General features: G+C 41.8%; 1 protein-coding gene across 1 annotated transcript in view; it reads right to left on the bottom strand.

Annotated features, from left to right (window-relative positions):
- Nucleotides 1-12,154, bottom strand: part of LOC147113870 (glutamate receptor ionotropic, delta-2-like) — an 826,198-nt gene extending 814,044 nt beyond the window's left edge. The window contains exon 1 of the mRNA XM_085995253.1: nucleotides 10,869-12,154. Within this exon, the coding sequence (XP_085851379.1) occupies nucleotides 10,869-10,953 (85 nt within the window). The 5' untranslated portion in view covers nucleotides 10,954-12,154. The remainder of the gene's footprint in view (nucleotides 1-10,868) is intronic.
- Nucleotides 12,155-15,968: the final 3,814 nt, after the last annotated feature.

Below are 15,968 nucleotides of genomic sequence, written 5' to 3'. Positions count from 1 at the left end.
AATCCCTCCATGGCCTCGCACCTCCCCATCTCTCTGATCTCCACTCCCGTAACATCCCCCCCACCCCCCACCCCCCCAAGATATCTGCACCCCTCTAATTCTGGCCTCTTGCGCATCCCTGATTTAATCGCTCAACCATTGGTGGCTGTGCTTTCAGCTGCAAAGGCCCTAAGCTCTGGAATTCCCTCCCTAAATCTCTGCACCTCTCTTTCCTCCTTTGATTGGCACCTCATCCATCACCTTAAACATTCACTCCCTCCACCACCAGCGTACCGTGGTTGCAGTATGTACCATCTACAATATGCACTGCAGCAACTCGCCAAGGCTTCTTCAGCAGCACCTCCTAAACCCGTGACCTCTTCCACCTAGAAGGACAAGGGCAGCAGGTGCATGGGAACACCAAGTTCCCCTCCAAGTCACACAACATCCTGACTTAGAAATATATTGCCAATCCTTCATTGTCGCTGGGTCAAAATCCTGGAACTCCCTACCTAACAGCACTGTGGGAGTAACTTCACCACATGGACTGCAGTGGTTCAAGAAGGCAGCTCACCACCACCTTCTCGAGGGCAATTAGGGAAGGGCAATAAATACTAGCCTTGCCAGTGACACCCACATCCCATAAACAAGTTTAAAAAAAGACGCTCCTTAAAACTTACCTCTTTGGCCAAGCTTTTGGTCATCTGGCATAAAATCTCCTTATGTGGCTTGGTGTCAAAATTTGTTTCATAATGCTCCTGTGAAGCACCTTGGGCAGTTTTACTACATTACAGGCACTATATAAATACAAATTGTTGTTGTTATTGTTATGCATCTCCTAAATTTGGCTCCAACTTAAAAGTCGGAAGGGTGCTCTATGAGGTTATCTTAACTTCCCGACATGTTACACACTACATTACACAATGGCCCGAATTTTTTGCAGGGCCGATGACTGCTTACACCATTGTAAGCCTTGTAAAAGGCCCTGCAAGTTCCGGATTTCTGCATGCGCTGCGCATGCACAAAAACCCGGAACTTGCGATCTGTCAAGGTTCGCCTCGACAGATCCTTCGAACCGAAAGAAAAATCACTTTTGGTGGGGCAGATTTGGGCTATTTGCGTAGGGCCTGCTTTTACCAGCATAAGAATTAATATAAATGTTAAATTAAAATATTTTTAATTAAAATTTTGGTCTACTTACCTAAGGAAGGATATACTTGCCATGGAGGGAGTGCAACGAAGGTTCACGAGACTGATTCCTGGGGTGGCGAGACTGTCGTATGAAAAGAGATTAAGTAAACAAGGCCTGTATTCTCTTGAATTCAGAAGAATGAGGGGGGATCTCATTGAAGCATACAAAATTATTACAGGGCTTGATAGGATGGATGCTGGGAGAATGTTTCCCTTGGCTAGGGAGTCTGGAACCAGGGGCCACAGCCTCAGGATAAAGGGTAGGCCATTCAGGACTGAGATGAGAAAACATTTCTTCACACAGAGGATGGTGAATCTTTGGAATTCTCTAACCCAGAGGGCTGTGGAGGCTCAGTCATTGGGTATATTCAAAACAGAAGTCGATAGATTTCTGACTAGTAAGGGCATCAATGGATATAGCGATAGGGCCAGTGAATGAAGTTGAGGCAGAAGATCAGCCATGATCTCATTGAATGGCAGAGCAGGCTCAAAGGGCCGAATGGCCTACTCCTGCTCCTATTTCTTATGTTATGTTCCGCAAACATTTAAAATTAGTTTCTGTAAATTTTGGCCCAGATTAAAATGTTTAAAATTATTTTTCAAAATTATTATTTTTTTAAAAATTGTAAATGCTTCATTAAAGGGACTTTTAATTAAATGTGAAAATGGGAAAATTTAATTTTATTCCAATCGTGTAAATTCTTTAATTATTTGGGGATTCCATTGCTTGTCATTAGGGGATTCCGTTCGGAAATGACAGCAATGGAATCCTCCTTTCTGATTGGATGACCTGGCCCACGTGATCCCAGGGATGCTTCAAATCGCCTGTGTCCTGGGATCCGTGGGTCTTTACCCAAGTGCACGCCTGCAGGCCCAGGGCCCGAAGTCTCCGAAGCCCAGGAGCCAGCAGGTAGGTTTTGTTTTGGGTCGGAGGCGTACTCCGGAGGTATGGCTCCGACCGTAAATTCCGACCCAATATATATATAATAGTTCTGACATTCGCTTCAATTTGTTCTTGGGGTATGGGCACCATGCCACATTTATTGCAATCCGTCATTGCCCTGAGAATGTAGTGGTGGGCCGTCTGCAGCAACCTAACAATCCAGCTGCTTACTTAACATAGTTGGAGTTGAACTCTCAATTTCTGGTCCAGCACGATAACCACTGGGATACCATATCCTACTCCCAATTATCTGATATAAAACTTAGTTTTTTATGATTATTCAGATTAATGTAATTTACTTTTACAGTACTTACATTAGATAGGTCATGTGTGGATTTAAAAATATTTTGTTAATTACATTATTGAAAAGACATCTTTTCAGCTTTCTGAGGAGGCAAAACAGTACTCAAATGGATTTAGGGATAGATATTGGTTTAGGGTGAGATTGTGATTCCCTACAGTCCTGCTGTTTGCCTATACTTACAAATTAATTGCATCAGCAATTCACTCAGCTTTAACTGCATGTGAAACTTGCAGATGACTATCAGGCACTATAGTGTTGTTCTTGAAAACAAACTATTTAATATGCAAGTTAAGTGTCAAAATTAAACAAAGCCAAGAGACAGCCAAGGGGCTGCTGTTGACATTCTTCAATCTGAATAATAAACTTCAATAACATATTTACCTACCTTGTGGTAATAATTCTTTTGATCTTGTGTGTTGTATTCTACCTTGGAGACCCGAAGGATGATGGAACAGATGTTAGGTTTCCCTGTTTCATCAGAGTTCAGCTTTCAACTCTTTTGGTTTCTGTACTCGGCAATCAGAGTTCATCCAGTAGGAGGGAACATTGTCACACCCACATACAGAAATACTCTATCCTTAAAAAGTCTTGGTTGTCAGACTTTGAAAGGAATGCATTCTGGAGAACATACAGTATATGAACTGTTGTGGACTCATTTGATTTTATTTTATAAGTATTACACTTTCAGTATCTTACTGTCTTCTTTTGCGTCTATGTAATTATAATTGTGAATAAATCATTTTAATAGTTTTAGCATTAGTTATATAGACTGACAGCATAGTGTTTTCTGCTTTTCAGAGTTACTGTTAATCTTCTGTCACACTACTCATTAAAAGTGCAAGTTTGGATCACATAAGACACCAGTCTATTTATAGAAACTGTCTTTCACTGTAAATATGAATAAAAGTAATCAAATTGTAACCATATACAACCAAAGAATCATAGAATGATACAGCACAGAAGGAGGCCATTTGAAAGATCTATTCAATTAGTGCCACACCCCGGGTCTGTCCCCATAGCCCTGTAATATTTTTCCCTTCAAGTATTTATCCAATTCCCTTTTGAAAGTTACTATTGAATCTGCTTCCACCGCCCTTTCAGGCAGTGCATTCCAAATCAAAACAACTCACTACATAAGAAAATTTCCTCATGTCCCCTCTAGTTCTTTTGCCTATCACCTTAAATTTGTGTCCTTTGGTTACCAACCCTTATGTCACTGGAAATAGAGTAAATAAGGAGAAACTATCAAAACCATTCATTATTTTGAACACATCTATCAAATCTCTGCTTAGCTTCCTCGGCTCTAAGGAGAACAACCCCAGCTTCTCCAGTCTCTTCACATAACTGAAGCCCCTCATCCCTGGTACCATTCTAGTAAATCTCTTCAGCACCCTCTCGAAGGCCTTGACATCCTTCCTAAAGTGTGGTGCCCAGAATTGAACAAAATACTCCAGCTGAGGCCTAACCAGTGATTTATAAAATCACTATAAACCTTATTTATAATCAATAAAGTTCAATTTCCAAAAATAGCCTACAAGTAATTTCTCCCTCTGGTTAGAGGTCTATGATTAGTAGATTGATTGATATAGATATAGATATTGATACAGATATATGTTCCATTGTAGCATGTTTAAATGTGAATTACAGTCAATTTGGGGAGAAGGGGAAAACATTGAAGTCCACTTCTGCCATCTAGAAGTTATTGGGAAATAAACTCTACAAAATGTGTGACCATTAGTTCCACCTGTATTCTGACACACCATCTGAACAAATTAAAAAATGAGTCACAGCCAGCAGCAGGAATGTCCTAGCATTCTTAAAGTTGTACTGTATAATATTTTTGGAACTTTTGTCAGACATCCTTTTCTCTAGCCATTTTTGTGTCACTTTTGTTGCATTACTTTTTAGTTTCATTGCATCTGAGTTTTTATTTCAAATTCATTGTTGGGATGTAGACGTCACTGGCAAGGCTTATATTTATTGCCATCCCTCATTGCCCTTAACTGTCCTCTAACTTGCCTAGCAAGACATTCCGTTAAGAGTCAACTACATTGGTGTGGAACTGGAGTCACATAGGCCAGGCTGGTTAAAGACAGCAGCTTTCCTTCCCTACAGGACATTAGAGAACCAGTTGGGTTTTTTACGACAATCCGACAGCTTCAGTCACACTGACTGGTACCAAGCGTTTCATTTCCAGATTTTTGAAACTAAATTCAAATTCTCAAACTGCCTTAATATGGGACATAAACCCACGTTCTCTGGATTATTAGTCCAGGCCTCTGGATTACTAGTCCAGCAACATAACCACTATGCTACCATACCTACAGTCTAAATTTATCAGTAAAAGCCACCCTTGCATAAGGAATTCCTCATATTCTCAGGGAGCTGGAGGATGATTAATTCTACAGCCATCAGCAGAGGCAGGTGCAAGTGCATTGGAGAAGAGCATAGCAGACCTGCGCATACCCAAAGAGATGTGCATAGATCACACTACAGTTGTTTAGACATGCAAGCAGAACAGTGTCTTTGTTGCTTATGCTTCACCAAGGAGGCAATCACAGAACTTCGCCATCTCCTGTAGCCAGATCTCCAAACCTCTTGTACAACTGGAATGACAGTCTGTGAAACATAGAAAAATAGGAGCAGGAGTAGGTCATTCGGCCCTTCGAGCCTGCTCCACCATTCAATATGATCATGGCTGATCTTCTATCTCAATACCATTATCCTGCTCTCTCCCCATACCTCTTGATGTCTTTTGTGTCTAGAAATCTATTATCTCCTTCTTAAATATATTAAGTGACTTGGTCTCCACAGCCTTCTGTGGTAGAGAATTCCACATGTTCACCACCCTGAGTGAAGAAATTTCTCCTCATCTCAGTCCTAAATGTCCTACCCTGTATCCTGAGACTGTGACCCCTCGTTCTAGAACCCCCCAGCCAGGGGAAACATCCTCCCTGCATCCAGTCTGCCTAGCCCGGTCAGAATTTTATACGTTTCAATGAGATCCCCTCTCATTCTTCTAAACTCTAGTGAATACATTCCTAGTCGACCCAATCTCTCCTCATACAACAGCCTTGCCATCCCAGGAATCAGTCTGGTGAACCTTCGCTGCACTCCCTCTATGGCAAGTATATCCTTTCTTAGGTAAGACCAAAACTGCACACAGTACTCCAGGTGTGGTCTCACCAAGGCCCTGTATAACTGTAGAAAGATATCCTTGCTCCTGTACTCAAATCCTCTTGCAATGAAGGCCAACATACCATTTGCCTTCCTAACTGCTTGCTGCACCTGCATGTTTGCTTTCACTGACTGGTGTACAAGGACACCCAGGTCCCTCTGTACATCAACATTTATCAATCTATCACCATTTAAATAATACTCTTCCTTTCTGTTTTTCCTACCGAAGTGGATAACTTCACACATTTATCCACGTTATGCTGCATCTGCCATGTATTTGCCCACTCACTCTTGTCTAAATCGCCTTGAAGCCTCTTTACATCCTCCTAACAACTCACAATCCTTCCTATTTTCATGTCAGCAGCAAACTTGGAAATATTACATTTGGTTCCCTCATCCAAATCATTGATATATACTGTATTGTGAATAGCTGGGACCCAAGCACTGATCCCTGCGGTACTCCACTAGTCACCGCCTGCCACCCCGAAAAAGACCCATTTATTCCTACTCTCTATTTCCTATCGGTTAACCAATTTTCAATCCATGCCAGTATATTACCCCCAATCCTATGTGCTTTAATTTTGCACACTAACCTCTTATGTGGGACTTTAACAAAGACCTCCTGAAAATCCAAATACACCACATCCACTGGTTCTCCCTTTTCTATTCTACTAGTTACATCCTCAAAAAACTCCAGTAGGTTTGTCAAACACGATTTCCCTTTCATAAATCCATGTTGACTTTGTCTAATCCCGATGATAGTTTCTAAGTGTCCTGTTATCACATCTTTTATAATAGACTCTAGCATTTTCCCTACTACTGCTGTTAGGCTAACCGGTCTGTAGTTCCCTGTTTTCTCTCTTCCTCCTCTTTTAAATAGTGGGGTTACATTTGCCACCCTCCAATCTGCAGGAACTGTTCCATAATCTATAGAATTTTGGAAGATGACAACCAATGCATCCACTATTTCCATGGCTACCTCTTTTAGTACTCTGGGATGCAGATTATCAGGCCCTGGGGATTTATCGGCTTTCAGTCCCATTAATTTCTCCAGCACTATATTTTTACTAATACTAATTTCCTTTAATTCCTCCTTCTCACTAGACCCTTGGTTCCCTAGCATTTCTAGGATGTTATTTGTATCCTCTTCCATGAAGACAGAACCAAAGTATTTGTTTAATTGCTCTGCCTTTCCTTGTTCCCCATTATAAATTCTCCCGTTTCTGACTGTAAGGGATCTACATTTGTCTTCACTAATCTTTTTCTTTTTACATACTTGTAGAAGCTTTTACAGTCTGCTTTTATGTTCCTTGCAAATTTACTTTCATACTCTATTTTTCCCCCCTTAATCAATCTCTTGGTCTTTTTTTGCTGAATTCTAAACTACTCCCAGTCCTCAGGTTTGCTACTTTTTCTGGCAACTTTAGATGACTCCTCTTTGGATCTAATACTATCCTTAACTTCTTTTCTTAGCCATGGTTGGGCCGCTTTTCCTTCTGTGTTTTTGTGCCAGAAAGGAATGTATGACTGTTGCAATTCATGCATTTGTTCCTTAAATGTTAGCCATTGCCTATCCACTGGCATGCCCTTTAATACATTAAGTTCTATGGGTGCACAAGGATCACATATTATATGTGCAACATCTTATCCCAAAATATCTACATAATCCAAATTAGCCTGCCCAAGAAGTGGCAAAAAGGCAGCATTTTGAAAGGATATATTAACCTTTTGTGGATGGATTCCAGTTCTTTCATATTAATTTTATGTTGCTAGTATTTTCCCAGGTCTTTTCTGTGTATCATTTTGTTTGTACTATAAAGCTTGAATGGTAGTTTGGCCTGGTGAAGTACACCAAGTGTGATACTTTCCATTGTCCAATCTATATAGTAGGCATCCAACATATTTGCCAGTGGGCAATTTACGCAAATCAAGATTAATTGTTAGGCTGCAGCTACACTAACTCAGTGCTGCAAGACGTAAATTTTCGCTAATACAGAAGGGAAGCAGTCTGCCTACAGGAACTATCAAGTCATTCAAATGAGAAATAGGTGTTGGAAAAAGCCTGAACACCAGTGCCATTTTGCTAGGTGCCTATGGAAGATAGAATTTAAAAAAAAATAAACTGGAAAGTAGGGTACATTTTCCTATGACAGGTTTTTATTTTTAAAAGACAAATATAAATATTGAGCTTCACATAAACTATGTCCACCTCTCCCCCCTGCATCCCCTCTAACATGAACATTGCAACTTTATAAGATGGGTTATTCTATGTACTGCTGGGAAACCCCAAACCACATTCAGTAAAAGGGTTAAAGCAAGTCAGTTTGGTACACTGTTCTGGTTCTTGGATTTTAATTATGGTTCTAACTGCAGTACGCATCTTTCAGAACAGGATGAGTTAGCCCAGTGGAGACTTTGGGAAGCAGGAGAAGCAGAATCAGCTAGCCAGGATGAAGACAGCTCATGTACATGCGTTAGAGCATAGTAACTCAACACAGGAAAGAAGAGAAGGCAAATAATGGTGAAGAGATAAACACGGGCACACTATCTTGAGTGGAGGGAGCCAGGAGTGCCTAAGAGAGCCTTGGTTGCAGAGAAAATAGTGAGGTAAAGATCGCCAAATGCCAGGTACCTTGAGTCCTGAAGTATGATGCAGGCATAGAAAGACCATAAGCAAAAGTATTTTGTGAGAACTCTGAGCATCTGGCAGAAGAGTGCACAGAAAGGGAGACCTATAGTATCACAGATATTCTGAAAAATCCTTTTGACTTCAGAGACAACCAAGAAATTGCAAAGGAGAAAGCAATGAGACAGTAAGGCAGCAACAAGACAGAAATTACACCAGAGTATTTGAGCGAGTGCATGCATGAGAGGGGGTAACAGAAGAGTGAGAGAGCAGGCACACGAGAAAGATGAAGAAAGTAAGTACTGTAAATAGAGGGGAAGAGATAGAGAGCAAAAGAATGAGTGTAAGAGAAGGAATTTGCATGCATGGGAAAGGGAGAAAGATTTTCAGGGAAAGCAAAAGCTAAAAGGGATGGAGTGCAAGAGATAAAGGGAGACATAGAAACCACTTGTGAGAGATGGAAGAACAAGAGAGATGAAAGCAAGAAATCAGTAGAGCGCAAAGAGGATAGGGATATGGTGAGAAAAGAAAAAAAAGGAGATAAAGGAGAGCAATAAAAAGAGGCAAAAGGGAAATATAAAAAGGATGAAAGATGAAGAGACTGAAAAAGATGAAGGAGAAGAAAGAAGGGAGTGAGGCAGGGAAGTAAGGAGAAATAACGTGAGGAAAACCAGCTTAGAAATGAAAGTAAGAAGTGGAGCTGGAAGGGATGAGAGTTTTTGTTTTGATGGGGACCCAGCCTGACAAAGTTTGGGAAACAGTAAGAAATTGGCTTAAAGACTCCTAAGCCATTTAGCTGTATATTTCTTATATATTGTTGAAACATTTTTATATTCTTACTTGTTTAGTTCCAGTCACAGGAAACTAGCATCCACCTGCTGGTTCTTGTACTTGCACTGCCGAATTCAACTCTCACATATCTTGGTGGCCGATTCAGACTCACGTGCAGTCAGTATCCCTCGCAACATTTTGTGGGCGATTGTATCATTGCCATGTACAAAACTTACTGCCTACGCTACCTCATTTTTTTAAATTTCTGTTTGTACTTCGATGCGACAGAAGGCAAATTTCTAAAGAAAAGAATGACCTGTTGTCCAACGAATCGAGTCTTTCGCTGCATGGCTTCTCCTTAATGTTTTGTGCTTCCGATCTCACCCCACGTCCCTTGGCCTGGTGCAACCCAGCCCCGCCCCCCGGCCTCGTGCAACCCCCATTGGTCTCGTGCAACTCTCCCCCGCGGCCTCGTGCAACTCACCCCCCCCTCCCCTGCAGCCTCGTGCAAACTCCTACCTCCATTGGCCTCGTGCAACTCACCCCCACCTCTCCCCCGCGGCCTCGTGCAAACCCCTCCCTCAATTGGCATCGTGCAATTCACCCCCACCTCTCCCCTGCGACCTCGTGCCATTGGCCTCGTGCAACTCCCCCCCCACCTCTCTCCTGCGGCCTCGTGCAAACCCCTCCCTCCCTTGGCCTCGTGCAATTCACCCCCCACCTCTCCCCTGCAGCCTCGTGCAAACCCCTCCCTCCATTGGCCTCGTGCAATTCACCCCCTCCCCCCCTGTCTCGTGCTTGGAGACCCGTGCAGCGCGTGCGTTGTCAGGGGTTGGCGACATTTTCTTGCACCGATGGCGCTCTGCATAGCTCGCACTGAATCCTGTCTGGCCCACTCTGCATGTATGAAGGCACTAGACCTCGAACACGATGCGCTTCGGCCACTCGTCTTCCTTTGGTTCAACTCCCTCGACCTTTCCCATTACATATAAATATATACGATATGACAACCTCTGCAGAAGAGAACTGCGGCAGTCCTCACCCATCGTCCCCGCTGTTTCCTCCCCGCTTAGGTTTGCTCTGCTGTGCATCAACTTGTTCTCATGATTGGCATTTGTAATTGATATCTCTTAACGTACAGAACAAATGGCTATCAATGCCACTTAGGTAAGGCCAAGCGCCCGTTCACCTTTTGCTTGTGCGACCAAAATCACTTAAAGCACAAGCCATGGTGGAATTATTTAGTCAAGTTGTACTGGACCTTATGTATTTTGCAGGTGTGCAGGAGCTGGTTAACAGTTCATACATACATCAGTGACCCATTACGTGTAACATAGGGGACTTGCCAATACTTCATAATAGAATCGGTCGCAGCTTTCAATGCACAAGTACCTCGTCAATGTAAGTTCTGTAAAGCTGTAGAATATTTGTTCAATGGGTCTTTTACAAAATTGCATTTCTTTGCAAGTGTTTTATCCACCTATAATGTATCCAGATAGTGAGAGATTTAATACATGCAATGTCTAATCATGGCAGTCCTACTACAGTTTGTAGCTTTATTTTACGATAAGACTCAAGTGTAGCTTTGAGATAAAGATACAGCATTCTTCAAACGTTACACCAACAACTCCACGCGGTAACTGTTAAACAGAAGCATTACTTGTGTGGGTTGACTATTTGATACAAAGACTTTAGTTACGGCCAAATTGTAATCCTTGCTGCTTCAGTGTGTTCTAAAAATGCATTTGCGAATATAGATCCTGGGATACAATTAATATAAAAAAAACTCATTCTACTCGTGGCTGAAATCTACTCCATTGCGCTCACCTCAAAATGTCATCGTATTATATTTAAAAAGGTGAACAGTGTTGTCTTACCTATGTGAATGATGGAATCACTAGCTACAGTGTCGGTACATAAGATCCAAGAGATGGACACAACCAGAGCGGCGAAAACTTCCATTTCCTTTGAACTGTCAATTGGAGACAGCAGTCACATCCAATATCCGCTGCATAAAGCACAGAACGTAAAAGCAAAACCTTGCGATCCAATTTTTTTAACGACTAATTAAAACGTCTATATTAAAACGGTTGAATTTCTGCTAATGGTAGAAAATCCACTTCTAGAACTTTACAGGCATTTTTTCTTAAAAACAAACGTGTCCCTCGATTCCACTCTTCAAAAGATTGGTTGAAAGCACCAAGTGACTACAAGATAAACCTAACTGTAGCTAAAAGATGCGGGATTCAATTGGAACAGCTTTATATTACTTCCCCAACCGCCGTTGTTCATGATGTTGCAAAGAATTGTATTTTGTCATAAGTGGCAGTTACCGATTCAGCGTCTGTCAGTAGCATAAAATCCATGACACCCAAAAAACGAAAGCTGAGAAGACAGAACAGTGAAACAGTACAATCTTCGACTGCAGAGCGTCTGCAGAGACCTTTCAGTTATTGTGTTGGACCTATTTCCTGACAAGGCAGTGGAGGACAAGACAAGGCAACCCACCACTATCTCCTGAAATAATTGTATTGGAACAAAGCTTTGAAAGCGGTCAAAACATGAGGCGCCAGATAGATCGCGTACATACAGCCACTAGCGGCAATAACTGGGAATACGTTCAATTTGCGTAAGTGGCAAAATTGACGTTATGCAGCATTCTCGAATAGGACATGCAGAAATGTCTGTTCATCTCAAACTCGTCACGGATTGTTAGCAGCATTCAAAGCATACATGCTGAAAACACGAAACGACCCATGCCTTTGTGAGCGCTTAATCCCTTGAAGGCGTTTGGATTAACACGTTCTGATGTATCCGCCTACTTGGATGAGTTGCAGTTCAAACTGAAAGACTAAGGAGATTGAAAACAACGGTAAAGACCTTGTGTAATACAACTATCGTAATCTCGTCGTCAAGAGGACGCAGCCACGCTAATTAAAACAGACGACAACAAACTTAATAACTAATGGGCATTTTCTATGGCACTAAACTAATGGGGATATGACCAATAGCCGAGACGGCTCTTTAGATATGGTCTCCCATGACGTCATCTGAAAACAGGGCTTAAATAGATGTCAGATAATTCACTCACAATAGTCATGTATATGGAGTTGGCAGGTGCGAAACATCATTCCAAAAGTAAATGATTCCGATAACTCAGGAAAGAAAAATATGTCGAATTTGACAGATAAATGTTTTTCTGCTTTTTTGTTAACATCACTCAGGCAAAAGCAGGATAAAGCACCCCTTCGATAGCACCAAAAAGTCATTAACATCAACTTTGTTTCCATTTCTGGTATTGCATAATAATCAGCAGGTGTGCATTACCATTCACACCCTCTAGGAACTGGTTTGAATCTATTTCACAAAGAACTCTTAAATAGATCAGAGAAAGGAGACTCCTGGCCATTTAGTTACATTATTGAAACATTTTTATATTGTTACTTGTTTAGTTCCAGTCACAGGAAACTAGTATGCATGTGCTGGTTCCTGTATTTACACTGCTAAATTCAACTCTCTTATTTTGGTGGCAGACTCAGACCTGCAAAAAAGTGGGTCTGTGATTCTGCTGCCCAGTTAAAAGAGCCAGATTTAGCAGTGCAAATGTAGAACCCAATGCATAGCAATCCCTCTCCTGCACTTTTAAACTAAAAAAAACCCAATGTGAAACTTGCTGAGAAATCAAGGGAAGAGCAAAGGTCCATTGTTCAGTATAATACCAAGGTTGAAAAGAGTAAGAGATGATGTACTTCTGGAATTAGTGATTAGGGGATACCGAGCTTGGGTTTTAAAAGTCTAAAAATAGCAGTAAGAGGAAACGACGGAGGAATGTAAGCAATTCTAGTGTTCCTCGGTCATAGGAAATAATTAATTAGAGTAGGAGACCATACAATGAAAGTGACTACAACACAGCAGCGATGCAGGGATGAGGGAGAACATTGAGGACAGCATCTTTGTAATGCAGCGTGAACAAAAGGGGACATTTTAGAAAAGCACTGAGCATAATAATTGTTTTGATAAAATATAGAAAAAGAAGAAAACTTGCAGTGGACAGAAGTTTGGAACCTAGATCACAAACTTAAAAAGCAATGTAACAACTTGCTTAAATATTGTTCCATTTTTGTCAAATATTGGTGTCAGAACACAATGTTTGGTGCAAATGGGCAACAGTAGTCTGAAAATGGCATTGTGTCACTTATTGCTCTGTTTACACTGATGATCTTGCTGCCACCATCTTGGGTAGGATTCTAAGAGTGGCCAAAGAGCCTGCCTGTTTCAGGTGGGAGACCATTTGTAATATGCAAATTGAGATCCTATAATGTATATAAGACTCCGACTGCATTGTTAAGGGACAAGTGGGCAGAATGTGCACCACTGATGGTTCACCCATTTGTACCAGCGTTAAGATGAGCCACCTAACCAGTGAGCTTTCCCCCCAGAACCTTCTCCCCCCAGGCTCCAACTGTTGGTCGGCTTAGCAGAGGAGCTGCCTGCTTTCCTGCCCTCCCCAAATGGTGAACTGCCTCAGAGTACCAGTTTGGTGCCTGCAGCTCACCAGCAGCACGTAAATGAGGCCGTGGACCTCAAAATAGCTCAGACCTCCCGACAGTAACAATGTGGCAGTCGCATCAACCCGCTGACTGCCCACAGTGTGGCTAAAATTAAAATGGTCCTTCATGTTATGGTGTTAAGTTATTTCAACTGCTTCAAATCTACTTTCCATTTTGGTGATAGAGTATTTTTACTTTTTATATGCATGGTTCTCTAACATTATCATATTTTCATGACAAAAGCAAAATAGCAGATAGATTTGTAATAGTTGTTTCCCCAGAAAATCTATGTGGCTATTTCCTACACTCTAAAATGTATATAGCAATGTCTTTCCTCTGAAATATACCAGGAAGTAAAGATCTCAAAGAAATGTCAAATATAAAGCAATATGAAATGGCCACTTTCATGTTAATTGTTATATATTAACATTCTGCTTAATTTTGACAATTGCAGCCTTGAGTTGAGTTTTGTATTCCTCCATTAAGCCACAAAATCGCCCTCTAAATCTTTTTGCATATTTGGTATAATTTTATGGTGGTTAGCAGTTGGTTAAGCCAAGATAACAAAGATAAAAGCTTGTTTTAGAAATAAATTGTTAGCTGATGGCATTTCAAGCTAGGTTTTCTAACCATTGGGCAGAAATCTATCCCCATTCTTAGTTTCCTAAAACATATGTGGTTTTCATAGCAACTTCTCCATTAGACTAGTATGTGCTTGTTTGCTTGGTTTTCTCCTGATGAGAATGTTTCTACTTTTTAAATCAGTATATGTGTAAGAGATGTTTAATACTTATCAGCGCATTGTGCATCTCTTTTTCTTTGCAGTGTGTATAAGGTAGGGATTGAATCTAATTGGTTGGAATCATACCTAGCACAAAGGAAGTTGGCTGTGGTTGTTGGAGGTCATTCATCTCAATCACATGACATCACTGCAGGAGTTCCTCAGGGCAGTGTCCTAGGCCCAACCATCTTCAGCTGTTTCATCAATGACCTTCCCTCCATCATAAGGTCAGAAGTGGGGATGTTCGCTGATGATGGCACACTGTTCAGCACCATTCGAGACTCGTCAGATACTGACACAGTCCGTGTTCATATGCAGCAAGACCTGGACAACATTCAGACTTGGGCTGACAAGTGGCAAGTAACATTCACACCACACAAGTGCCAGGCAATGACCATCTCCAACAGGCGAGACTCTAACCATCTCCCCTTGACATTCAATGGCATTACCATCGCTGAATCCCCCACTATCAACATCCTGGGGGTTACCATTGATCAGAAACTGAACTGGACCAGCCATATAAATACTGTGGCTACAAGAGCAGGCCAGAGGCTGGGAATTCTGCGGCAAGTGTCTCACCTCCTGACTCCCCAAAGCCTTTCCACCATCTACAAGGCAAAAGTCAGGAGTGTGATGGAATACTCTCCACTTGCCTGGATGAGTGCAGCTCCAACAACACTCAAGAAGCTTGACACCATTCAGGATAAAGCAGCCCGCTTGATTGGCACTCCATCCACCACCTTCAACATTCACTCCCTCCACCACCGGCGCACTGTGGCTGCAGTGTGTACCATCTACAAGATGCACTGCAGCAACTCGCCAAAGCTCCTTCAACAGTACCTTCCAAACCCGCGACCTCTACCACTTAGAAGGACAAGGGCAGCAGACGCATGGGAACATCACCACCTACAAGTTCCCCTCCAAGCCACACACCATCCTGACTTGGACCTGTATCACCGTTCCTTCACTGTCGCTGGGCCAAAATCCTGGAACTCCCTTCCTAACAGCATTGTGGGTGTACCTACACCATATGGACTGCAGCGGTTCAAGAAGGCGGCTCACCACCATCTTCTCAAGGGCAATTAGGGATGGGCACTAAATGCAGGCCTAGCCAGCGACGCCCACATCCCATCAATGAATTAAAAAATAAAAAATTCTGAGTGTACATATGTTTTGTCAGATAATTCAGTTGTGAGTATGTATCCGGTTTGCTTGGGAATCCAATTTGAGGAGAATAAGAAAAAGATTTGGGGAATCCAACCAAAATCGATTGTCCGGTAGTTGCCTACTATTACTTGAATAATGACATTTAATATAGAAAATAACCTAAGCGTATTCACAGATGTGTAAATAAACAAATTGGCACCAAGCCAAAGAAGGAGTGACCAGAAGCTTGGTCAAAGTTGTGGGTTTTAAAAGAAAGAGAGGAAGGTGGAGGGGCAGAAGGGTATTAGGGAAATAATTCCACCACAAGAGGCTGAAGTGGCTGATGATATGGCTGCCAATCGTGGGGCAAAAGGAGGAGTGGATGCATAAGATACCAGAGTTAAAAATATGGAGATTTCCAGGGATTACAGAGATAGGAACAGGGAAAGGTATGGAAGGATTTAAACACAAAAACAAGAATTTTAAATTTGAGACATTAG

This window comes from Somniosus microcephalus, chromosome 8 (genome assembly GCF_052327205.1).
Source record: "Somniosus microcephalus isolate GS21.2 chromosome 8, FLI_Smic_1.0, whole genome shotgun sequence".
NCBI classification, from domain to species: Eukaryota; Metazoa; Chordata; class Chondrichthyes; order Squaliformes; family Somniosidae; genus Somniosus; species Somniosus microcephalus.
Note: the sequence above shows the minus strand (reverse complement) of the source record. Positions and strands in the feature narration are given on the sequence as shown.